At 43.1% G+C, this 27,098-nt stretch overlaps 1 protein-coding gene across 7 annotated transcripts in view; it reads right to left on the minus strand.

Annotated features, from left to right (window-relative positions):
- Positions 1–1,393: 1,393 nt before the first annotated feature.
- Positions 1,394–27,098, minus strand: part of ICA1 (islet cell autoantigen 1) — a 144,508-nt gene continuing 118,803 nt past the window's right edge. For 3 of the 7 annotated variants that reach the window (XM_064290012.1, XM_064290010.1, XM_064290011.1), the window contains exons 11-14: positions 24,688–24,750; positions 24,547–24,588; positions 14,044–14,313; positions 1,394–2,220 (exon numbers count right to left, since the gene is read on the minus strand). In XM_064290012.1, the coding sequence (XP_064146082.1) occupies positions 2,099–2,220; positions 14,044–14,313; positions 24,547–24,588; positions 24,688–24,750 (497 nt within the window). In that variant the 3' untranslated portion in view covers positions 1,394–2,098. Of the gene's footprint in view, positions 2,221–14,043; positions 14,314–24,546; positions 24,589–24,687; positions 24,751–27,098 lie in introns of those variants that run through there. The other 4 variants (XM_064290013.1, XM_064290015.1, XM_064290014.1 and 1 more) reach the window with 4 other exon arrangements.

Here is a 27,098-nt window from a genome sequence, read left to right on the forward strand (position 1 = left end):
GCAACAGTGTAGAACTGCCTCATAGGCTTTTCTAGCTCTAACCTTTATGGGAACAGATCATCAGGTGGTGGATTCGAATCGCCAACTTTCAGTTAGCAGCTGAATGCTTAACTGTTGCACCACCAGGGCTCTTTCCTAGTGGTGGGGCAGATGCATAAAGCACTGACCTTACCACGCAGGGCAGGGCCGGCCACCATACATGCTGTTTCATTGAGTTGCTGGATGAGGGGCAAGGCGGGAGGGCAGGGACCAATGAATTCTTAGGGAGAAATGGGGTAGTTTGTCAATGGAAACTGGGGATGCACTTACAGAAGTTCTTGTGGAGGAGATGGGATCTAGTGAGGCTCCTGAGGGATGGGTGAGGTGTTAATGGTAGCTGGGGGTAAGGACGGGGGAGCACTCCCTGTGGAGCGCACAGCAAATGCACAAAGCCAGGGAGTGAGGGTGCATTAGTGGGTAGCACGCCACCCTGTGCACGGGCATGCGTGTGCGTGGAGTGAGCGAGGTGGAGTTGTATCTTGACATCCTCAAAGGCCATGAATGCCAGGCTGAGGAATCTGCTAGATAACTGAGATCATAACAAAGGAGGCTTCCTATGAAGCCTATGCTGAGCCCAGAGGTGAGCTATATGAAAGCTTCAGTACAGAAGGAGTCACCAGCCCATTTCACCTGCAGAATTCTTTCCTTGGCAGAGAATGAGGGGAACACCACCAACAGTGCCGGCCTCTAGTCCTCCAGGGTGTCTCGTAGAGGATGGTGCTTACTGTTGTGGCCAGGCCTTCCTTCAGGGCAGCACCGGAGAGGAGCTGCAGCAGCTCAGCAATCCTGTGGGTGTTTCTGACGTGGCTCTGGAAGCTGAGGCTGCAGGAGCCCACGAGGGACCTCCATTGCCCAGGTGTGCATTCAGAACCATCTTCAGGTGGACCCTCAATCACACCCCCACTCAGGGCTGCTTGCTCACCTAAAGAGGTGTGTGTATGGGCTCCAGTGGATGCACGTGGTCCTTCACTTAGTGCATCACCAGTGGACATGGGAGAGGGGAGAGAGATGCCAGCCTTGGGACCTCTAACTCAGACCTACTGCTGTGTCTGAGCCGCTTAAGTGCCAAATGCAAAACCTTTGCTCCTATTCCTGCCTGATCAAACCAAAGTCCCGTTTCCTCCCTCCCCCAGCCCCACTTCCTTTTATCTGAGGGATGCCTGTGGGGGAGGGGTGAAGGGAGGTGGCTCCTGAGGGGTAGGTAGGGTTGGGAGGGATACACAGGATCACCTCAGCAGCTTCAAGGCTACAGGTGGGACCCACCCTCCTCTTCTGTCCCACCCCAGAGCACCTCCCTCGCACAACAGTGAGTCCCCACAACAGACTCCATTAACTTGACTTTTCATGTCAAATATCTTATGTTTAATTAAAAAAAAAAAATCAGTTAATGTCACAAGGGGCTCCAGGAATGCATGCTTTTGAATTCCAGCCTTGGAGAGGACAAAAGGAGACACTGGTATTTGCAAATATGGCTGCTTTCCATAAAAGGCTTGTGCAGTGGAGAGAAGCCCAGCTCCTCCGCCCAAGTGAGAACACATGGCCCACTGGCCACTGGCTATGGGGACAGTGTCTTTGGTTGGCCAGAGCTTCATCCAGAGCTCTCTGGAAGATGACGTGGCAGGAGGAGGGGGCCGCCCTGCAGCCCCTCTAAGAGGGGCAGAGGCAGGGGGAGGCATTTAAGGTTAGCCTCCTGCTGCCTGAGACTGTATGGTTAGTCAGTTAAACCTGTAACAATGTAGGTTTATGATTTGAATTGGGCTCTCCCAGTAGCCCAGGGACACATTGGCAGCCATGATGGGAGCACTGGCCAGAGTGGCCTGCCTGGAAACCATTCTTAGACAATACTGTATTGTTTAGATCCACAAAGAGAATACATTAAAACCATTTATACCAAATAAGAGTAAATAATTATACCAATATAAAGAGGGCCTTTGACCCTTTCATTTTATTAAAATGGCACATAAATGTTAAAACAGTATACTGATCACATTATACTTGTGCTAAGCCCTGTGGTGTGGCTGAAGAGCGGCACGTGTATCTCCTCCCGAAGGCTGCAGACTCATGCATTGAGCAGTTCGTGTTCTTTATCAGTTTTCCCAACAGCGTCAGGATTTGATAAAGGGTCGAGGTCAGCAAAGAGGCTGAACCAAGCAGTCAGGTCTGAGGCAGCCCTGGCAGGCTCTGGGGAAAGAAGAGGAAACTTCAGCAAACTCACCTTCCAAATACCTACCTCTGCCATGCTGGATGTAGGCAGGTCAGGGGTCATCTTGAAAAGGAAAATTTCAATCAGAAAAATCTCGCCACTCTTTGTCTCCAAAAGCAGGGAATTTCATGTCCCTCTGTTGGTTGGATGGGTAATATCTCTAAACCATGAAGTGAAGCTCAGTGAAAAATCAGCTATTCTGCTAACTAACCCAGCCAACCTATACAAGTTCTTCTCTCCTGCCCTTCTGCGGCTCTCAGCCTCCAGCCCCACCCCAGCTGATGGCCACATTCCACAGAGTTGCTCAAAACCTCAGATTTTGCCACTTCACCACAACCAGGAAATATCACAGTTATTTCATAAAGCGGACTGAATGGCTGAAGAACAAGGTACCTTCCAGTGTCAACTACAGGAATCTTTTTCAAATCTGCTGGGTCTTTAGAAATACTGTGGCCATTCTTCTCACTGTCCAAACCAACAAGCTCAGAGGCGGGTGGCACGAGGCCTGGGCTTCTCTTCTATCAACTTCACTGACCCCATCCTCTCCCACCAAGGAAAGGAGGGCCTTGACACACCTCCTCGCAGTAGGCTCAAAATTGCCCCCACACCCCAATCACTCTTTAGGCACATTGGAATACTTCTTCCAGTTGCTTCTGCCCTGAGCCACCTGCCCTAACTTCCTGAATACCACGGTTATAGAGCCAAATCATTCTCCAGATGAAGAGAATATCTTCAAAAGAGCACCTGATGCAAGTGATTGCTTAATAAGTAGCGGGCTCTTTTTGTGTATAAATCATTCCACATGAGAATCACTGGCTTGCGTGACCCATTATTATTATTCTATTTCTTCAACAGGTGGGAGTGTTGGAAGTGTGAAGCAAATGGCTCTCTGACAGGTTATCTTTCTAGCTGAGAGCTGCTAGGAATGTGCCTCCCATCTGGCCAAAAAGTCTCAAAAAACACTGGTAAGACAAGTTGCTAAAAATGGTTATACTAGAGTGACTGGATTATGGTGGTATGATTTAGATCAATATAAACAAGGCCTTTGATGCTTTTATTTTATTAAAACAGCACTTAAATGTTAAAACAATATACCGATTACTTTACACTTCTTATACCTCTCCCTTTGTCTTTTTTTAATCTTTTGTAGATGTATTACTTTTATGATGAGATAATCAGTGTATCTTATTTAGAGAGAGAAAACTACTCCTAACAAGACTAGTTGGTAGTATGTGAGTTACTACTACTTAAAATCGATTGAATTCTATGTGCAGTTATCCCTCAAAACTCCTGGTTTATTTTGATATAACCTGAGACTTGAGACAGCTAAACATATCTTGGTTGAGGGAAGGGGAAAAAAAAAACTACTGAAAAAAGAGGGAGTAGCTTGTCTTTCTTTAGTCCTGTAAGAGTCACATAAGGAAACTGTATGGGGCAAGGCTGATTAGGTGGATACTCTATCTCTATACTTGACAGGGGATTTCAAGATATCTTAAAGATATTTCCAGTTAAAAAAAAATGCGACATGCTCACTTCCCCTTCCTTGTAGCCACCACAAAGGTCTTAGAAGGCCCTGAGACACAGAAGTAGTCTTGCTCAGAGGAGCCAGGTGATTGAGCCAGGTGACTGTACTTTGGGGCAACCCCCTCTTTCCCCAGAGCTCCACAGAGGGAGCAAAAAACCAGGTGCAACTCATTTGCAGAACCCTCAAAAGAGCAGCTATGAAAGCTTTTTGATGATAATGACAGAGACACTTCCTCTAACTTCCTGTGGTCAACAAAGGGAAAGTGGGTGCTGACCAGAGGAACAAAGACAGAGCTGCAGATATAGATGAGATCTCCTGTGGAGCAGATGTTGTCTTTGGGGGCCTGCCCAGATGAGAACAGATCTCATCATGAGCTTGAAAAGACCTCTTCTGACAACCAAGGAACCTGGCATTTTCTGAGGAGCACTAATTAAATGCCTTATTTAGTGGTGGGGAAGGCATTTTCAGCTAAAGATAGAAAACCTAAGTCGTCTTCCCACCTTGTTGTTTTTGCTTAATATCTTGGGAAGCAAGCACCTAATCGCAGGGAGACAGATATTTGATTTATGCTCATTAGATACAATTCGATAAAGGGGGTTACGAGTTAGAACATTAAGCCAAGAAAAAAAGTCAGAATGTAATTTCTATCATTCTTAAGTGCTCTCAATTTTTGACTCATAGTGACTCCATGTGACAGAGGGGAACTGCCCCGTAGGGGTTTTCTGGGTTAATCTTTACAGGGGAGCATATCTCCAGGTCTTTCTCCCACTGAGAGGCTGGGTAGATATGAACTGCCAACCTTTCAGTTAACAGCCGAGTGCTTAACTGTTGCGCCACCAGGGCTCCTTATGTAATATCTAGGAGAGTGAAAAGCTTTCCACACCACATGATTAATGTAATTGGTGTCCCTAAATTGTACACGTGAAAAATGGTGAATTGGCAAATGTGGTGTTATATATTTTTTACCACAATAAAACAAAAAGAAAAAACTCTCTACCCTGTAGCCCCTACTTTGAGCCTGAGGTGCTCAAATGGAAGTTAGTAAAGACATACAGAAAAGAGAATCAAGAAGGGAAGGCAGCTGACACGTCAGGGGGATGATGCACCGCGTTGCCTTTCATGGCACGGCTGCTGCCATTTGGACTGCTTGCCTTTGGTGCTGGCCATGGAGGAAGAGGAGGATTGGCATTGCTTTCTGACCGGCCTGATGTTCAAAGCCACAGGGCGTTAGATCTGGGATGAGCACTCATCTGGGCCCATCCGTTGCTAGGCACATGGTTCTCAACCATGGTTTGGAACAAACAACTCCCCAAAGGGAAGGGGATGGCATGCCAAGTCCCTTTCTCCATGTTCCCCATACCTGGAATACATTTTAGGAGATATCTGTTGTTGTTAGGTGCTGTAGAGTCGATTTTGACTCACAGTAACCCCATATGACAAGAGTAGAACTGTCCCATAGGGTTTTCTAGGCTGTACTTTTTATGGAAGCAGATTACCAGGTTGTGGGTTCAAACCGTTGACCTTTCAGTTAGCAGCCAAGAGCTTAACTGCTGAGCCACCAGGGAGTAGATATGTATAATTATGCCCAATTCAAAAATATGAAAAACTAAGAAAAAGATTCGATTTTGAAAAACAAGGAAAAAAATGGCTTAAACGTAAAGCATTTTTGCTTTTTCGGCTCTCTGCCCATTTTTCTTTCCATCTATTGTCATTTCACGATCACAGCAAAGATTAACAATAGTGTTTCAAGGAAATTAAGTGCCTGGCTGTTCTGTCACAAATGGGGAAAACTTTAAAAAGCACGCCCTGTTAAATGTAGTAATAGAACTAGTAAACTGCACATCCTTTCTGCTTCCCATATGATTTAGTCCATTTATTTTCTACTCAGCTAATTTACACTGAGAGGTTTAATTAATACAGATAAATACATGCTATTCCAATCCAAACATATGAGGAGGGAAGAAAGCCTCCCTATATTTCTGCTGTACCTGATAACGGTTTCTAGTTTGTAGAGCCCAAACATTTCCTTAAACTCCCTTGTGCCCTGCTCCTGAGTGACTCAGAGGCACTCACCACTGCTCCTCTGAGGAAAGCAGCCTGGCTTCCCACGGCATTCACTGTGCTGGATGCTTTGGCACAACTCATTGAATTTGGAGCTTTACCATATACTTTTTGCAACTCTTCTTTAATTCCTCAAGTATAACCCTGTCTTCCCAGTGAGACAGGACGTTTTCTCAGTGTGCTCCAAAATACCTAAAACAGTACTGGTAAATGTTTGTGGATTAAGTCTACTGCTGATTTGGACTGTGAAATGTAGACCATCAGATGATGCAGCACTGCTGGGTCCATCACATACCAGACTGCATCCTTTTACTGGGATGCTTGGGTCACAGTGTTTTCTGAAGAAAAGGTTTTGTCTCTGATGAGACCCTCAAGTGAGATCACGTTTAGATGGTGGAGTTCAGCTGGGGCAGGGGAGCCAATTTATAGTGCAAGAATGCCACTCAGTATACGCCACAAAGGAGTAAGACTTGATGCTGTTTGTTCACCCTGCCCTTCTCAGATTTATTTTCGAGTGGACTTAATTATAGAATCACACTATACTTATTAGTTTGCATTTCTGTCTCATCTTCTAGAGTCAAGGGCCCCTGGAAGCCAGGGGTCTTTAGAGCACTGGATACACACTAGATGCTATAATACCTCCTGGCTGAAGTATTTCATTTTAGGCAAGTGGCATTCACACTTATTTATGAAGACTAACCAATGACTAATAAAAAAGGTGGCCTGTGAGCTATTTATTAGCTCTCAAATAATGAAAAAATATAGAGGGTTTTAAAAGGTATTATTATTCATTGAAAAAGCATTATTATTCATTGGATCACAAAGTCTTCCTTCTAAGGTGCCTCTGGGTGAACCTGAACTTCTAACCTTTCAGTTAGTAGCCGAGTTCCTGAACCATCTGCACATCCCAGGTTAGCTGCATTTGAACATACAGTTAACAAAAGCACCAGGTTTCAAGGAACTTTCTGGGGTGATGGAGAGGCAGATTCAAAGCATTGTATTTTTCCGAGTATAAAATGGAACACATTCCCAAAGGAGGCAGAAATAAGTTCACATGTCAAAATGGAGCTCACCTCCCTTTATATCATGGGCATGTTCCCAAAAAGTTATAAAATTCCTCACAAAAGGACAAGTATTATGTGATTCCACTTATATGAAATATCTAGAATAGGCAAATACATAGAGACCAGAATTTATCAGTGGTTATCAGGGATGGGAGGGGGGAAGCGGAGTCACTGCTTAGGGATCACTGGGTTTCTGTCAATGGCGGTGGAATAAGTTGGAAACAGATACTGGTGATGGCTGCACAACATGATGAAAACAATCAATGTCAGTGAATTTACATGTAAAAAATGTTAAGTTGGCAAATGTTTTGTTATTTATATTTTTACCACAATAAAACAATAAATTTTTTAAATAAAAATATTCCTGTATATCAAGACATATTTTTAAAGTACCAGAAATAAAAATCATATTTTCAAGCAGTATTTAAAAGTTTATCATGGCAGATTCTTTTATAAAGGGAACAAATGTTTTCTAATTGAATTCTTTTATAATTACAGATTTTTGAAGAGTGCTCACGTAAACACTCATGACACTCAGGAGCCAATGACATCTAGACTCCCTGGGCTTCTCTTTAGCAGAGGTATGAAGGGGGATGATGCCTGAAGATATCCCCTCTTTGGGGCTAAGATTACGGGGACAGCAAACCTCAGAATTTCCACTAAGACATAGGGTATCATTATTTCCTCTCCCATGGTGTGAAGCTGAACCAGTGTGCCAAGTCACACTCTGTCCTCTGAACAGTTATTAAAGTTTGTCCCAGCACTTCGGCTCTATGCACAAGAAGGGATAAAATGGTGCGGCTGTTGACACCAGGAGTCCTAGTGGTACAGTGGTTAAGCACTCAGCTCTAACTGAAAGGTCAGCCATTCGAACCCACCCGCTGCTCCGAGGGAGAAAGGTGTGGCAGTCTGCTTCTATAAAGATTTACAGCCTTGGAAACACTATGGCCAGTTCTACTCTGTCCTATAGGGTCATTCTGAGCTGGAATCAACTCGACGGAAATAGGTTTAGTTTTGTTTTTTGGTTGACACCAGCTATAAAGAAATAAAAAATAAAAGACTATGCTCAGCTACATGACTCTGGGAATTGTTTAGGGAAGGGTACAATGAGGGAAATTACCAACGGAATGCCATGTCAAATTTCAAATGTCTTAGTTTCTGCCAAAAAAAAAGTTTTTTTAATAGACCTTATTACATATTAATATTCCTGTAATTGCCATCAACTCTTATCTAGTTTGTATTAGTTTGCTAAGGTGTTTTAAACATGAAGGTGTGGCTAGAAAGACGTCTACCCGTCTCAGAGTAATTCCATCAGGAGAGGGGCAGTGAAGGGTGGGGGCACAAAAGCACTGACAGATCTGTGAGCAAAGTGACTCCCCTAGCTCTCAGTACCCGTCGTATGGCAAATGTGCTACCAGTTTGCAGGAACACACAGTATACAATTTTATTAGGGCGACCCTACCCCTTTTACTTACATAAGGGAAAACATAAATCAGCCAGAAATAACACTGGCCAGCCAGAACAGCAAGAGAAGCCAAAATAACACCAACCAGAGCAGCACTGTACCATGAATGTAATTTCACTTTCTGGGAGAGCCCAGGCTGCCCTGATGATCAGGGCCTGGAGAGTTTTGGGGTGGGGTTGGCAGAGGAGGTGTAAGGGGACACCACAGCAATGGGGGCCAAGTACCATCGTGCTTTTCTTTTCACACTTCCTCTCTGCTGGTCCTCTGTGAGCCCCTGTCTCCATACTTGCGAAGGATGGACAAAAATTTCTACCTCATTTTAGGTTGTTGTATGGGATCTCGTATGTGAAACTAGCTAGTACAGTAGCTGGAGAGCAGGCCCTTAAAAAAGCTAAGCCGAATAGCTATGTTTGTATAGCTCGTCAGACATCAGGACTAACCTCAGGTTCACATCTTAGGGTTGTTCTCTTTTAACCTAGTAATTTGTCAGTTGCTTCCTCCTTCTTTCCCTTTCTCTACCCATCACCCACCCGCCCACGCACCCATCCAACAAGTATTTACTGAAAGTCTACTATATTCCAGGCACTAAGCTATGTTCTGGAAATACAGTAGTGAGCAACACAAACAGGCCCTGCCCATGACAATCCAGTGGGAGAGACAGAAAATTGAATCAATTTTACAGTAAGGTGAGATAAATGGAATGATGAAGTACAGGGTGTAGTGGGAGTGGAGAGCAGAAAGTCCTAACCCTGGGTGCTGGGGGGCATAGGGAGAGATGGGGAAGGCTTCCTATATAAAATGACATTAAAGCTGAGAATCTGAAGGATGAGAAGACGTTAACCAGATAAAAGCAAGCATCTGGGGTAGGAAGGCAGGTGTCATGCTCTAAGGGGAGGGGTGAGCATGTGCCAAGGCCCAGAGGTAGGGGGAGCAGGGCTCACTGAAGTCCTATATGGCTAGAGTCCAGTGTACTGACATAATATATGGTTCTCCAGCAGAACAACGGCAATGGCGTTAAGTCATGCTAACTAAAATTGTGGGCTTCAACGGGGCTGGAGTCAGGTCCTACAGGACCCTGTAAACCAAGCTGAGGAGTTTAGACCTGATATGAATTGGGGAGAAACTGCAACGACCTGGCAAGTCACAAAACCTTTCTGGGATTCCTTGATTTCTTCTGTAAAATGAGGGTGGAGTAGATGGTCATCAGGGTTCCTTCTATGGACTAAGGTAGGCACTTGAAACCTGTAGCTATCCAAGAGGTGCCTGCGGATGTTCCTCAGCAGGCTTACGGAGTGTTACTTCTTTGATGGAACAAACAATTCCATTGGGTCGTCTTGACAGTGCCTGCTCTGCCTTCAAACTATCTTTAAATATGCCCCATAGCCTTTTCCTTTGCATTATTCCTCTAAGTACAGGAAATTTCAGTAATGCAGAGCCAGGACAAACCAGGAATAGCAAAGTGAAAAGGTGAATTTAAGACAACCCAAAGTCTGGAGCGATGTTAGAATTAAATAGAAACCTGTACCCAGATGGCAATAAACCAAAAAACCAAACCCACTGCCACTGAGTCAATTTCTACTCATAGCAGCTCTACAGGACTGAGTAGAACTGCCCCATGGGGTTTCCAAGGAGTGACTCGTGGATTTGAGCAGCTGAGCTCTTAACCACTGAACCACCAGGGCTTCCAGAAAACCAAAAATCAGTCTTGTTCCATTCTTAGAGTCTTGTTCCATTCTATTCCATTCTAGGATGGCAACAGCATTGGGCAGAATAAAAGCATGCCCGAAGGAACACAGTTAGGGCTGTATATGGGAATGTGGAACAAGACTTCTGATTTTGGTTTGTAGAATCCTAAATTAAAGGTTGTCCTGGTACGTTTATTTTGTGAGCAGCTGGTATTCTTTTCAATATTGGAGTCTATTTCTAAATTAAATTTTGGATACTGGTAGAGAGTAGAGAAGAACGTTGAGTATGAGGCCTATCTCATGTTGAATATTATGGCAATGGCATCTCAGAATTGAGTAGAATAAAAGAAAGTCCTGAAAGAGCACAGTTAGGGCTGTATGTGGAATGTAGAAAAGCCTCCTGATTTTGGATTGTAGAATCCTAAATTAAAAGATGTCCTGGTACATTTATTTTGAGCAGCTGGTATTCTTTTCAGTACCTGAGTCTATCTCTAAATTAAATTTTGGTTATTGGTAAAGAATAGAGAAGAATGTTGAATATGAGGCCTATCTGCCTTGCCTAGTCTCTAACTCAGGCAGCCTTGCTGGCTGGCTCCCTCCCACTCACTTTACGAGGCCTCAGGAAGGTACAATTTTCTCATCATTGCATGACACAGGAAACCCCAGCCCCTATCACACTGATAACTTCAGGAACTCTTCAAAATCCCAGCTAAAATTAGCTCCTTCAAATTTTCAGCACAACTTGAACCTACATGTAAGTTCCTTTGTTTTGCTCTCTTTGAGCCTGAGGTAGCGAGGAAGGAAGATGTGACTGTTATCTTACTAAATCTCTCTCCGTTTCATTCCCCCAGAGCATCGAGGCACAGAGTGAGGAGAGGGGCCAAAGAAGAGAGGAAGGCAGGCAGAGCAGAATGGAAGAGAGGAGGACGGGAGAAGACCAGAGAAATGAGGGAGCAAGAGAGAGAAGAGGGGTGGAGAGGGGAAGGCAGGACGTGGGAGGCAGCTGAGGGAGTTATGGAGGTGGGCTGGAGCATTTGACTCTAAGTGTGTTTGCTCTGACACCAGGGAGGGTGCGCTCCACCTGCCCCTCATGGAGGTAGGACGATGGTGAGACTGAGCATGATTGTGCTAGAGTGCACACAAGCAATGAAGATTTCATAAAGCAATCTCAATTTCAAATATTCTATTTTGGAACACAGTTCAACTTCTGTCATGGCGAGGCACACCCGAGTGCCCCTGTCTCTGTCTATGACTAGGATGCCCAGGGCCAGGCTCATCATTACTGTTCCTCTTCTCAAAGGAGAAACCTTAAGGAATCTGTTGGAGAATCACTTTTGCTACCAGACACATCTCACTGAGAAGCAAGAGAACACAGTAAGGTTAAAGGCACAGGTTCCTGAGTGAGAGTATGCAGGTTCAGAATCCAGCCTGATCCTTACAGATGTGTAACCTTGGGCAAATTACTAAGCCTCTCTGTGCCTCAGTTTCCTGGGCTATAAAATGGAGATAATAATAGTATCTGCCTGGTAAGGTCATGGTGAGGATTAAGTACGTTGACACATGTAAAAAGTATATAGAACAGTGCCTTGCACATGATATGTGCCATATTGAGTGTGGGCTATTGTTTTACAACCTACAAATGGCAGATTCACAGAGTCACGCAATATTAGACCTCAACTTCTCTGAAGTGGGGTATAGCTCAGGGATAAGAAGATGGTACTCACTTGCAGAAGAGTGGAAGAAGCTGCTTTGGTTGATTTGGGGTTTGCCTGGTAGATTAGTGTGCCTTCTGCCTGATTTTGCAGATGAGAAAGTAAAGGCCCAGGGAGTTTAAGTGAGAAACACCTCTTTCATTAGACTCAAGTGTAGTTTTGTGCTTTCCCCTGGGACTTGGGGGAAGGCTGAAGTGCCAAGCCCCACGGCCACTGCTCTTATCTGTAGCTCTCTGGTATTGTTTCGGGGCCTCACTGTGGGCCCTGAGCTGAGGTCTTCACACGTGGCCTGCCCAGGAAGAGGGTGTGGGGCTCTGACTTCTCAGTTGTCAGTGTGGGGCACTCATACCAAGTGACACTCAGCCACCCGGTCAAGTGGGAACACTAGACCACACTCCCTGGTCTGCAGCAGCAACCCTGTGTCTCTAAACCTGGGGGGCCAGCCCAAGTGGGATTCATTCTGCAGCACAGCTGGAGGGTCTCCGGCAGGCCCGAGGTACCAGCTGTAGACACCAAACTCCCACCTTCCGACTCCTCACAATTTGTTAGCACCTCCAACACGGGGTAGGCGAGAGGGTGAAACTCAAGTCAGTTGGCAGCATTGCTCATCTGCTGCTCAAGTGAACGATATGGTGAAACTCAGGGTGGAGAAATATTTTTGGATTTCATTTACCCCTGCTATCTCTAAAATGAACAAATCTATCTTGGAAGAAGTACAGCTAGAATGCCCCTTAGAAAGGAGGATGGAGAAACTTATCTGACATACTTTGGAACTGTTATCAGGAGGGATCAGTCTCTGGAGAAGGACATCATAGTTGGTAAAATATTCAATGAGACGGATTGACACAGTGGCTACAACAGTAGGCTCAAACACAAAAATGACTGTGAGGTGGTGCAGGACCTGGCAGTGTTTCGTTCTGTTGTACACAGGGTCACTACCACCACCACAACAATCTCTAAACTCCATTACTACATAAATGAGTTGGCTACAAAACAGGCACAAAACAGGACTCACGAAGGCAGATAAAAGCAGTCATGTATTTCATAAAAAAAGAGGAAAGCCTTTTTTTTTTTGTCTTTCCCACCAACTTCTTGCTGAGTCCATGATCTCATCCCCGAAGACCTGGGTTTTTAACAGTCCATAATTACTTACTCAGGAACCCTGGTGGTGTAGTGGTTAAGTGCTACGGCTGCTAACCAAACGGTCGGCAGTTCGAATCCATGAGGCACTCCTTGGAAACTCTATGGGGCAGTTCTTCTCTGTCCTATAGGGTCGGTATGAGTTGGAATCGACTCGATGGCACTGGGTTTGGTTCTGGGTTTAATTACTTAATTATTCCAGCTCTGCCATTTGTTCTTGGCTTTGTGCCAGATAAACACATTGCGTATTAAGGAGATAGCCTAAATTTGCAGTAAAACCAAAATGACTTTAGAATTTAATAGTGATACCTGTCTTACCATTAAAGTGATAAGAAATGAGGAAAAAAAGAGTTGAAAAGAAATGCTAAAAAATGATTTCCTTCCTGAGGCCTGTTTGTTTAGAAAGGCAAACTTGAACATTTGAATTTAAATCCGGGTTTTGGTTTTTGCACTTTAAACCAATGTGCTCCCCGTGCCAACAATTCTCAACCAGTGCGCTAGCCTGCTGGGGAACCTCACGTACCCAGAACCCTTACCAATGCCGCCTACCCATTTTGGCTGAGGATGCCATCTGAATCGGGCAGAACAGCTGAGTGAGGGGATTCTCAGGGTAGGAGTGGGATGGGATGGTGGGAGAGCAGGAGTGAGTGTGAGATAAAACTTAGTGTGAGTAAGAGTTAAGAGGCCCAGCAGAAATAGAGTTTCCACCGTGTAATGTCAATCAGCAGCCACAAAGAAGGTGTGTTTATGATATGTCTCCTCCTGAGTAGATGGAGATCTCAGGGCAGTGGCCAGGCAGGAAGAGCCAAGCAAATAGGGCCATAACTGCAAAGGCAACTTAATCTTCTCAAGTAGGCCATGAAAGACACCTAAAATCCAAGACACACAGCAAGATTGATAACCACGCCTCCAGCCTCTGACTAACGGGAAGTGTTGACATAGGGAGAAAACGATGAGAATAGATTTTAAACCCTGCAACATATTTTAAAGTCAGAATGGGATACTGAGGCTTCCCCTAAAGGGTCACTGGATGTAAATTAAAAATACAGAAAGCAGAAAAGAGAAAAACAAGGAAGAAATACCGTTTGGGATGGAAAAAACAAAAGACAAAGAAAAAAACCCCATTTCAATCTCAAGGGCAGCACATACCTTGAAGCGAGGCCTGGAAGTCTTTCATATTTTGGTCTAAAAGCTGTGAAGGGAGGAATCCTGAGCCTGCCTGGGGTTTGGGGTCTGGCTCTCCTGGAGCCCCGGGCGGAGCTGGCTCTTTTAGTCGACTGTCTCCAAACACAGCAGCCCACTCTTTGCTGAACTCGCCCTCTTCTAGGGAGGAAGCATTGAAGATCTCATTCAGCAGCAGCAGGTCATCTTTGTCGGTACCTTCAGGTTCTGCGGCCCCTGCCATTGGGCCCAGGCAGGCTGATTAAAGTAACGGCACAAAACACACCATCACAGAGGCACCATGCCACCTGGGAACAAATGCTAAGGAGGGCTGGGAGGGGATGGGCTACATGATGGCTAGATTTAAGAAAAGGTGAATCAAAACATAAACTAATCCCTTTAGGGCCCTCTTTGAACAGATTACAGGATTAAATTTCTAGCCCCATTCTCACTCATCCCAAGCCCAGTTTCTGGGGGTCTTTAGAGTTACGTTTAAATATTTTCCACAAACACTCTATGGTTTTCGCTTTTTCTTAATACAAAGGAAAATTTACCAAAACATTTTTTCAGATATGAAACAGAACCAGGATTGAAAGCATGTTGGAGATCTTAGTTTCTTGTTCGTACAGCTTCCTGAATCTTCCCACACAACGTGCCCTCGATCCACACTGCCTGGGCGACAACCACCAACATACCGTGTGGCAGCCTGCCCTGCTGCCCAGGGGGAGCGGGAATGCTCACCACACCCTGACTGGCCCAAGGGAGCAAGGGAAGCAAAGGATGTTTGGAAACTGGCTTGACCAAGCAAGGCATCCTTGTTTCTTTCGCCTTTGCTGAAACACAGCTGCAGGAAGTGAAGGAAAGCTGGCCTGGTTTTCCTGAAGGCAGAAGGTGAGAGAGTAACAGGGGTACTGGGCAAATGAAGGAATGACCCAGAAGGCGAGTTTCATAGGCCAGAGACACAACTCTGGAGAATTGGAGCGAGCACCAGGTTGAGGGGAGAGTCATAGCGGCATCCCTTACTTGATCTATGACTTAAGCAGATCTTCACCCCTCTAAGCCAGGATAAAATACTGATAATGCCCACCTCAGAGAATTGTCAGGAACACACACACACACAAACACATCTAATACACCTTAAACCTCATTACCTATCTTAGAAAGACAATTTTAAAGAAGAGAACCATCCTTATAGTATCCACATTGATAAAACACTAAATATTGAATACAAGTAGAACGGAGCATTACCATCAGAAATCACACAAGAGCTTTCATTGAGTTTTCAACATATTTTGAGAATCAAGGACAGATTTAACTGTAGGTTGTTAAATCATCACTTGAGCACTACAAACTTTTTGTTGTAAGTGATGAAGAGAAGAGAAGGAAAATCACGATGTACACATTTTTTCTGAACAATATTGTAATTCTGACACTGTCATATTAAGTGAGATCCAAAGGTTTTCCTCAAATATACGATAATTGGTAAGTGAAGGCTTTTTTTTTTTTTTTTTAAACATAAAGCTTATCTCTGTCAGCTTTACTGGATCTATTTTCAACCACACTGTACATAAAGATCTAGAGATAAAGGGGGGTTTTGATGTGCTAAGCAGACTGGTTATAAATCAGGGAGCACTGGAGTCTAGTCACACCCATATCACTGTGGTTTAAAAATAGTGGCAAAACATTGCTTTAATTGGACAACTGTCTAATTTAAGTGCTCTCTTTGTTTTTGTTATCACAGAAATTTTTACTGAGACTTAGCCTGGAGGTGTAGGAGGTGAGAAGATGAGGAAATCGGCATTTGAAACAAGTTTCAGAGGCAGTTCTATGGAACCAGGGTGCACGGGAACCACCCAGAGCTGTGCATGGTGGTAAGACAGCTCCAAGTGGTGGGCAGGTGAGGCAAGACAGCCCACCTCTGTGAATGAAGGAGCTGAAGGACAGCCACCCTGTCTGTGTCAGGGTGTATCCATCAACACCTACATCTCAGCACCCTCTTCACTAGGTATCATCCTTTTTACACGAATTAACCTCACTAATCTCTGCACTTCCTACTTTTAGTTGGGACTTGAATGCCTAAAGTCCTTCTCACTGTTTCTGGTCTTCTGAAACCAGATGACTACTGAGCCAAACCTGTTTACTGAAAACAACTCAAGTCAATGAGTAGACCCTAGAAGAATAAACCAAAGAAAAAAAAAGAAAACCCAAACCTGTTGCTGTCAAGTTCATTCTGACTCATGGCAACCCTATAGGACAGAGTAGAACTGCCCCACAGGGTTTCCAAGGAGCGGCTGGTGGATTCGAATTGCTGACCTTTTGGTTAGTGGCATAGCTCCTAACCACTATGCCACCAGGAATAGATGACTTTAAATGAGTGCTGGAAATTATGTGTATTCTCCCAGCAGTCACTTTGTTCAACCCTCTGCTAAATCAAACGTTGGGGGAAGATGCACAGCTTTAATCTAGAAGTCAATCTAGGGAAGATCATAACTAACATGTGCACAACAACAAATAAATGTTGAACCTTTCAAAATAAAAAAACAGTCCAAAACAGCTTTGTCTTAGTTCTTACTGTTTAGGTTTTGTGCTATGGTATCTGTAGGGACTTCTGTTGTTTTTATCCAGTTCTTCAGTTTTCTTACTGGGGAGAAATCTCCTCCACGTGATCCTGGTGAGACTTAAGATGCCTTATCACACCCACCCAGGTGGATGTGTGACCCAGGCTGGCCAGAGTCTTCCATCTCTCAGACCATAGTGACTGGCTCAGGGATGGGCGCATGCCAGAAGCTTCCCTGAGTTTGGTATACGGAAATTAGAAGATGGTCGCTCTATCTTTGGGATCCCAAATTCTAAACATGCTGGTTTCAGGCTGCAGTGACAATGAAGCCAACACACTGAGGGAAACAGCATGAAGAGTTAGAGGGAGAAGTCTTGACAACACTGTCTAAACAAACCCCTGGATCCAGCCTTGCTTGAAGCCAGCTCACCATTGTGTGTTCCTAGTTATCTGGACCAATAAATTCTTTTTTTTTTGTTTGTTTATTCTTTTTAAACCTAAACTATTTGTTTGCAACAACAAACAAATTATTAATTAATACTGTCTCCTATCACACACAAACAGTGACAGAGATGAGAAAAGGACCTGCAGTGAGGATGATATCATCTAGAGTCAGTTCTGAATAGAGATTTTGCCTGTACTGAAGTCCACCATTGAATCTGGCCTATTGCTTACTGTCCTGATTATTTAACAGTTAAAGCATATTGCACACTGAATATTTCCTCTTTTCAGAGAAGTTAGTACTTAGTTAAAGCAATGAAACTGCCACTGACTTGAACCAGAAAACAGGGAAGCCTCCCAATTATTGCACTGATAATTAACATGCTTGAAATTACTACACAGACCTTGTAAGAAAAACGTAATTACAGGTAGAAAAGGACAGGCTTAGATCTGAAATCAGACAAGTCGAGACTTGAGAAATAACACTAGTCAGTTGGCTCTTACAAATCATGCTATCATTTTCTTTGAAAATAATTGAGCTCGACTGAGAGAACATGGGGACACACACAGAGATGTGTTAATCTCTTTGAAAGAAGCCCTGTTAGCAGATACATAACTAGAGGCATAGCTTCCACCCATATCTATAAATATCTATAAACAAGTATTATTACTGGGATTAGGGTGCCCCCCATCCTGCTTTTCTATTAAGGATGAACAGAGGCTGTGGAGCTCTCATCTCAAATCCACAGATGCTGCTCCAATCCCCCTTCACCCTCTTGCAGGCTCCCATGCCTTCATGTTTATTTTTATATCAGATAACCCAAGGTTTGATGCTACTTAAAATATAAAGGCCAACAGACATGACATTCTTAAATTCTTACCTCTCTGCCTCGAACTCTGACCCTTCATGCATCCCCTCTCCCTTCCTAATATTAGCTCCCTCTCTACCCTGCCCCTCCTTTCCTGCTATTATTTAGCCCTGACATCTTTAGTGTTTGACTCTTCAATGCTTCCTCCCCTGGCCTCAGAAGATGTGTGCACATCCCAGCAATAATCAAACCCTCATTTGATAGTGCTGCCTTCTTTTCAGGTTACTGTTCTAGTTGCTTTTTCCTTCCATAGCCACATACTATACTTCGTCACCATTCTTTTTCAGCTGTCTGTAATCAAGTTCTTGCCCCTACCCTATCCTGAAAGGGCTTTTTGGAAGGTTACTTGTGGGATCTTCACAGCCCAATCCAACTCTCTTTTCTCAGGCCTCCACCTCTATAGCATTTTGTGCTGCTGCCTTGTTTTGATATATTATCATCTCCTAGGAGTTCCCATGAGGTAGCTCACTTGGATGTTCCCCTATCTCCCCTCCCTATGTTCTTGATGGAAGATCTTATCTATTCTTATGGTTCCAATCTCAACATGGAAGAGTCTCAAACCTCTATCTCCAAGTTCCTTCTTGAACTCTGGTAACAAATTCCTGACTCAGGGGCCCTTTCGGGTTTGCCCATGGGTGAGGCTGCTGGCACCCTCCCACTGTGTACCTTTACCTCAGCCCAGCGATGAGATTATTACCGTCTTACTCAAAACCTTCAATGGGTTCCCCTGACTAGCGACTAAAGTAATACTCTTTCAGTAGCCTTCAGGACCTCTCTGGCCAAGCTCTAATGCACTCCTTTCAGCAACCCATCACCACTGCCTTCTGGGCAGCCTACAATTCAGCAAAACTCTTCTACTTGCTATTTTTCAAACACACTTATCTGTGTATGTCTGGGAACCTCCTATTTTTCTCTTGTGAGATGCCCTGGGGTAATGAAGCATAAGGATCCTAAGGTTAGGTGACTTGCCCAAGGTTGTATCATTTATCAGCGATAGATAATCTGGTTGGGGACCCCTGGCTCATAGGTCAAGGTGTTTTCTCATTGCAGCATACTGTTTTCACTTTAGAACCTCTTATGGGTTGACTTGTGCTCCCCGCCCCCCCCCCCAAAAAGATAGGATGAAGTCTTAACCATTATATCTGTGAATATGACCCTATTTGGAAACTGGGTCTTTGAGATGTTATCATATTAACATGAAGCCATACCAGAGTAGGGTATGTCCTAATCTCATTGAGTGGTGTCTTATAAAAAAGAACAGAACAGAGGGAAGAGGCCATGTGAAAATGCATTTACAAGCCAAAAAATGTCAAGGATTGCTGGGAGCCACCAGAAATTAGTAGACAGGGATGGAACTAATCTTCCCTCAGAGCCCTCAGAAAGAATCAACATGGCTGACACTCTGATGTGGAATTCTACCCTCTAGAACTGTGAGACATCAAATTTGTTCTTTAATGCCTCCCACACTTTGTGGTATTTTCTTTCAGCAGCCCTAGAAAACTAATAGAGAACCTTTTAAGAATCTCATGTATAAACTAATATTTAAGCTTTTGTAAAGTTCTGATGGTTGATTAAGGCCAGATGGCTCCACAGGCAGCCAGGCAAAGGTCTTGGTTGCAGGTACCGAGAAGGAGTGGCTGAGATGGTGGAACTACTTACGCTGCGAAGTGTTTAACAATTATTAAAAAGTTCTCATGTCCCTGAGAAAACATTCCCTAAGAGAACTGATCCTGAACCAATGAGCTCTAGCTTTGTGAAAATTGACATACAGCGGACGCTTCCTTAGGTTGAGACAGAGTGGGGGTAACAGGAAGCCAAAGTGTGAAACTGGTGACAGCCAGCTCAGGTAATATTTTTGAAATCATACTGAGTTTCATGACCTCAGCATAAATTAGAACACAGAAAATGGAAACAACTTCATAGACCAAAAATGAGAGCACAGAAAAACAAAAAGATAAATGTCATTTAGTTTACCTTCATCTGTATGTGAAACAGGAAGACTCCGTTTCTCTGGTTTTCTCCCTGGTACCCACTCTTGACATTATGACTAATCGCAAAGGTTGCGCACACTTGCAATACAGATGAAAAACCCCAAACACCAACACTATCCTCACATCACCCAAAAGAGGGTATGGGGAAAAGAATGGCAGGAAACCACCTTGCAGAAACATCTAACAAAAAAATACAGTCTTCATTACAAAAGACTCTGCTAAAAAAAAAAAAGTTGTGCTTATTTAGAATTCAAGAATACTGCTTTTAAAAACTCCCATCTGGTAAAAAAACGACATAGACTATAATAAGAAGAGATGGGGAGAAAAACCACCCTTACCCACTCTCCAAAAAAAAAAAGCCCAAAACAAAACAAACCAACAGTGCTTGACAATGAGTAGTCACTCCCAAAATACTTGCTGATGATCCCCAAGCCTGCTCCTCCATTTTAGTATTAGATCTTAACAACTAAGCAATCTTATCAAAAAATCATAAGACCTGGAGTTGAGGTAAATTCTTTTCTATACAGAACACTACTGACTACATGGTGATCATGTAACAAAAGTATGTGATTTGAAAAGGGTGGTAACGTTTTACGAGAGGACCAAGGCCAGCAGTCCATCCCAGGATAATGAAGAAGACAGGGAGAGGGAAAGTTGATGACAAAAGATAAGGAGCATTGTATTTATCATATTGCATTTGAGGAAGCATAACAGCCCTAAAAACCAGTTGTCAGACAGTCCATTTTGACTCATAGTGACCCCATGTATCTCAGAGTAGAATGGTGCAACATGGCTTTTTAGTGGCTGATTATTCGGTAGTTGGTCGACAGGCTTTTCTCCCAAGGTGCATCTGGGTGGACTTGAACCTTCAACCTTTCAGTTAGTAGCCAAGTGCATTAACCATTTGCACCATCCAGGGACTCCACAAGATCCCTAGTCAATACACAGATAACCACATGAGACAAGTTTGGACAAAGAGAAATAAACAGGTATTATCACCATGGGCTACAGCCCTGGTGGCGCCATGGTTAAGCATTTGGCTGCTAACCAAAAGGCTGGCAGTTTGAATCCACCAGCCGCTCCTTGGAAACCCTATAGGGCAGTTCTACTACATCATATAGGGTCACTATGAGTGGAAATCGACTTGAGGGCAACAAATTTTTTTTTTAAATAACCATGGGCTACATGCCCTCACCCAGACCTACTGTAGCTACTGATTGAGCTTTGAATCGTTCTGACGCGTAGCTGCAATTTGCAACTACAAGTCCAGAAGTAGGAACCAAGAGCGTAAAAGACAAAAAAATATAATTGCAGTACAGGTAATTACTTTCTTTTTCAATTGGCTCAATTAGTCTTGTCCTGGATAGGAGACTTTTGGGTAAGGCTAAGTCGTAAGATTTAGGTGAGCTGAAATTCGTCTAACTCTTCTCTGTTTTATTCCCCCACTTTTTGTTCAGTTATCTGTTGGTTGTTTTCTGTGGCCCAATTTTGAGGAACACAAAGACTTCTACGTATTATAATTCATGAATTGAGGTTGGGATCATCACGTGTGGTCAGCAGGTGATTTCGGAGCCACTTTCAAACACCTCAAAATGTTACTATGTTTCTTTTTTACTTACAACATTTTATAAACTGTCGTCAAATATTGCTTTTATATTTCATTATCTTCTTAGTTGGGGGAAATACATTTCATTATGATACTGAATTAGAGATTTTCTGGACAACGGCTCCTTGAGGATTGTTGCTGTTGTCATAACTGGTGGGCTTTTTGATAGCATTATACCACAGCTTAGCTATTACTCACCAAATAGAATTACTACTGGGAGTGAAAGGCCCCAAGCAGCAGGGTGCTAGAGCTTTATAGCCCCCAAGTCCTATAAAGTCAGCCATCCCTGGATTAAGATCTTTCTATTTCTTGGCTGTTTAACGTCTTGCATATTATAATCAGCATTTTAATTCAGGATTGGGCCTTCAGGCAGTTTTCCAAAGGGCTCATATTTTGAAGTCAACAACAAATTAACGAGTGTTCTTTTCTTCAGTCACCTCAAGTTCTCTGTCCACTGGGAAAGCAGTTTTATACTAGGGGCCATGTTAATACTTTTAAGCTGGCCTATGGACTGCAACACAGAAGAGGCAGCAGATAGTGGGGAAGGATTGCTTAGGCCTAAAGAAGAGCTTTGGGGCTTGGCAGTGATAAAAAGAAAGGAGAAATTATATGACATTGCATTTAACTAAGCAAGTCTGTAAATCAATTTTTCTGCCTGAGAACAAGTACCCATTTTAGGGGAAAGTGCATTCACATCTCTAAAGAGAGTGCTCAAAAAAAAAGGGGTATGAGCAGCTAGTCCATGAAACTAATGAAGACTGTAACTATAAACCAATGAGGTATAAATGTTGTTTTAAATAAGCTGAAAGATACCAATCTTCTTCTAAGTATCATGGCATATGCTTTCAAGGAAGCTTCTAAAAGTGAGCATGTATCTCAGGCAGTGGCATTTCTGATGTACTTCTGTGAAGACATGCATGGCTGTGGCTTAGTGTTACACCATTTCTACCAAGTTAAAAGAATCACAATCCAAAACCAAGAATCTTTTTTGGAAGAAGAAGGAGAACATGAGAACATAGATTCATATTTGGTGAGTCTATATAAAGAAATAAGGAAGGATACAATGGGGTTTGGGAGACCTGGAATAGGGAGGGGGCTGGCAACAGTGAGGGAAGTGAGAGTTGTGTTACTGTACACCTTTTTATTATCATTTTGCTTTTTGTACCAATAGAGACAAATCACCTATTCCAAAAATTAAGTTTCTTAAAAATGATAAAATAAATAGGGTGATAATGAAAGCAAAGAGAAAACTTATATAAATGAAATGTTGGGCATAGGAGGAAAAAAAAACTTCCTATCAAAACAAAGTCAAGAATATGTATGATAATGAATACATCTGTCAAATGCCAAGTCAGGCAAAAACTGGGTGGTGGGTACCTAAAACAAACAAAAAACTAAACTTGCCACCATGGAGTCAATTCCAACTCATGGCGACCCCATGTGTTACAGAGTAGAACTGAGCTCCATTGGGTTTTCTTGGGTGTAATCTTTACAGAAGCAGATCACCAGGCCTTACTTCTGTAGTACTGCTGGGTGGGTTCGAACCACCAATCTTTTGGTTAGCAGCCTAGTGCAAATCGTTTGTGCCACCAAGGGACCATTGGGTACCGAGTACTTGTTATATTGTTATCTTTATGTCACTTTTGTGAGATTGAAATACTCCCCCTCTAAAAATTATTCCATCAAAACATTTTATACTTAAGCCAAAGGGGAAAATTTTTATGAAAATTGAAGCCATGCATGGCAATCGGCATTAATTGCTTGCTTATTATTTTTTTGATATGGTTTCAATATTTACAAATGAGTATTCACTCTGATAAAATACACATAGGCGTTGATGAAATATTGCAAAGTGTGCTGTTTAGAGTAAGAAATGAATAAGGAAGGCAAGTTTCTGCCCTCAAGTTTATATTCCTAAGCCCTGTAAACTTAATGCCATAGTTGTGGTGCCTTTCCATTTTTGAAAAAAACTTTAAACAGTGTCCTCTGTTTTCCAGAGACTTTCTTCTTCTCACATTCTGGAAATTAAATCCAAATCAAGCTCACAGTGGGTTGAGACAGTCCTTGGTCCTCTTTCACTGGGGCCCACAGGATGTCCTCAGCTGACTTCTAGTCCCATAGTAACCTGTAAGACCAGGGCCAACTGTGCCCCGGCCACCAGGGCAAGGGATGCTCTAGAGTTTGATTTGGAACCTGAAGGGTATTTTGGACTCAGGGTAAATCAGTGGAAGGAAATCCTTTGTCGGAGGGAGGGTGCAGCCTATGATCAGATTGAACAGACTCAATTCCTTGGGATTGTTTAGGACTATACAGTCTTATCCAAATCCACGGTTCTGGATTCTCTTTTGGGGAGTCATTTAGTAAGTGAGTTTAGGTCCAATGAATTTAGCTGAGGGATCTAGCCAGGCAAACTTTCCCCTGCATTTTAACAAAGGTTCAATGGTGGTGGAGCATAGTATACCACCAGCACAATACTCCTAGTTCTATAATCTCAAATGGTTACCACTTAAAAGAGTTTCTCCGTGTTAGACCATGAAAAGCCCTTTACATACACAATCTTCAGTTCCGACAGTAACCCACCGAGACTTGTTACTGGCTCCATTTTATAAATGAGAACAACTGAGGGTTAGACGATTTAAATGCAAAGTAAATTACTTAAAGCCACACAGGTTGTTGATGGCAGAACTAGGATTCAAACCCAGGTTTGTGTGACTCAGGAGGCCATGATTTTTAGACTACAGCATGTGGCCTTTAACATAATGACCTTTTAGCCTTAGTCTGGCTCTGGTTTAGCTTTTAGTTTTAGCATTATAAAACTAATTATACTAAAGATGACAGATCCACATATACTAATTTATACCTGGGCTTATTTTAGATTATTTATAAAGACAGATGGTAGTAACCTAAAAGCAATTTGGTTGGAAACGCAAAACTCTTCAAAAGATTACCAATATATTTTCCTACACGTAAAAAATGAACTAAAAAATGTAACCAAATTATAACCCCAAAGAAATGCATAAATCTTACCACCTTCCTCAGGTTTCATGTCTAACAGTTCATCTATAGATCCTTTTGTGGGGTAGGAGAGAAAACAAAATTGAGTCAGTTCTTTATAAGGAATTTGATTCAAATGATTAAAATTGAGTAGTTTTCCTTTATCTAGATTACCTGAGCATGCATTATGTGTAGCGCTTTTGTCTAAGGCAGATAAAATACTTTCTCCATCTTCAGCTGTAAATACAACATGTGCAACTGGTTATGCCAATTCGGAATGGTGTGCGTGTTCATACACTACTGCAGTGTAAGGTAAGTGCCCAGCTTCAGGGGGCGATGGCACCCACAAATTCACTCATGCAGAAGCAGGGGTCCTCAGGTCACATTTTACTCCAGCTCTTGGCTCTCAGTGAATTTTTGCTGAACTGAACAGCCCTGAATCTTTGATTTGTTTTGTAGATAACCCCGAAAACGGTATGACACCGATCTAACAATCCTTGTGTGGCCAAATGTACGACTTAGGTAAATGAATATTCCTTGGTGGTGCTAATGAACTTTAGCCATATGGGCCTGGCTAGAATAAACAGGCAAAAAACAGCCTTAAAACTTGGTTCATTCATATGTACATTAGACTTTCTGCAGGCGACAGAATAAAAGACAGATGATACTTCATTACATTCTGTGTATATATAAAACAAGGTGATCGACACTTACAATCTCAAAATAGCATGCAGACCCACAAGCGACTATATTGCATAAGGAAAAAGAAAATTCGATCCCCCTGTTCTGTTACAAATTGTATAAATACATAATTTATATAGATATGTAACTTGAATACGAATGTAACAAACTGGAGTTTACATTTTCCCACAGAATTAAGATTTTTCTGTTCCATTACACTGATTCCTATCACATCAGTGATTCATACTATCGGTATTACAGCTCTGACAGGGACACCAAGGCCTGGAGGGCTTGGATCAACATAGAGAACTCACACGTGGCCAATGAGATCTGGCCCTGCCTGCCTCTCTGCCTTCTTTTCCTGCTACTTGCTTCCTCCCTCACATTCTCAAACACTGTTTTTCTGACCTTCTCCTGGCCTTCTTGGTTCATAGGCCTTGCCTACCACCACCACCACTACCATCAGTTGTGGTCAATTCAATTCTGACTCACGGTGACTACATATGTGTCAGAGTAGAACTGTGTTCCACAGAGTTTTCAATGTCTGATTTTTCAGAAGTAGATCACCAGGCCTTTCTCCTGAGGCATCTCTGGGTGGATTCGAAACGCCAACCTGTCAGTTAGCAGGTGAGTGTGTTAACTGTTTGTACCACCCAGGGACTCCAAACAGTTGCCGTTGAGACTGTTTCTTTTTGTTTTGACAGGTCTTACACTAGTACTTCACTTAGCTAGTTCCCTGATAAGCTCAAGCAGATGAGGTCTCCCTGTCATTCCTGTTCCTAGCCCTGTACTTCTCCCTTGTAGTTCTTGGCCAAGTTGGAGTTGTCTAATTACTTGTTAATTATTAGATTAACACCTGCTTCCTCTTCAGACTATAACCCCAACATGGAAGGGTCTGAGTATTTCTGCTGTACCAATGTATAAGAACCCTGTGCTGGGCCTGGCACAGGAGTGGCTCACAATGAACATCTGCTGAACAAATGAACAAATATAGGAATCAATGAAAGCATATATGCATAAACAGACGACACGAAGTCAAGGCATAGAGGCAAAAAAGTTTGGGTTTTTCTGTCAAAAGGCGAAAGAAAAGCAAATGAAGGAGAAAAGAAGAAAGTAGGTGAAGCGAGTGGTCTGAAAAGCGGCAAGGAAGACCAGGAAGAGACGGCGAAGGAGAAGGATGGAGCAGAAGGGAAGTTCCAGGATCTGTGTTGCCACCCTGTCTCCCTAAAAGGTTGCCATAGCAAAGGTTGAAGCAGGACAGAGGCAGAAACGTTCTCGGGAGGACCAGGGTGGGCAGAGAGTTGACGTAATTTTAGTTCTCTTCGTAACACCTTGAAATTTTTTTCTTGAGTCCCCAAGAATTTTGAGTCCCAGTGTGAGGCTCAGCATTACATCACAGTTTAACCACACTTTTCCGCATACCTTTCCGTCCCTTTATAAGAAGAGGGACCAATGAGAAAACTAGCAGGAGACAGAAATCATTGATAAGGCCTTCACAGCACACTGTGTTATCCACCAGTGCTCTAATCCCATTCCCTAATACAACAGGTTCAATCAACCTGAGGAATCTGGTACCATTCATTACCACTGCAGGCCAAGGTGTCACCTGGCAGAGCAGTGTCTGAGCTTAGCTCTCCCCATTTATTCCCAGGAAGAGGCCAATACTCAACCAACCCCACAAATCACCTAAAATCACACCTACCCTATGTAATAATGCATCTTTACTAAATCTATCTCTACTGCCCAAAATGGTTAGAGCTAAAATGGTAATAGCAGAATTTTTATCATTTCTTGTGAAATGAACCAGCTTTCTGCCAGGTCTCAACTGTAGTGCTCCTTTGAAGGAATGCTGCTGAAGTGACTAATCATGGTGACTTCTGGTTCAAAACATACACCCTTTCTGA

This window comes from Loxodonta africana, chromosome 8 (genome assembly GCF_030014295.1).
Source record: "Loxodonta africana isolate mLoxAfr1 chromosome 8, mLoxAfr1.hap2, whole genome shotgun sequence".
Taxonomy (NCBI): Eukaryota; Metazoa; Chordata; class Mammalia; order Proboscidea; family Elephantidae; genus Loxodonta; species Loxodonta africana.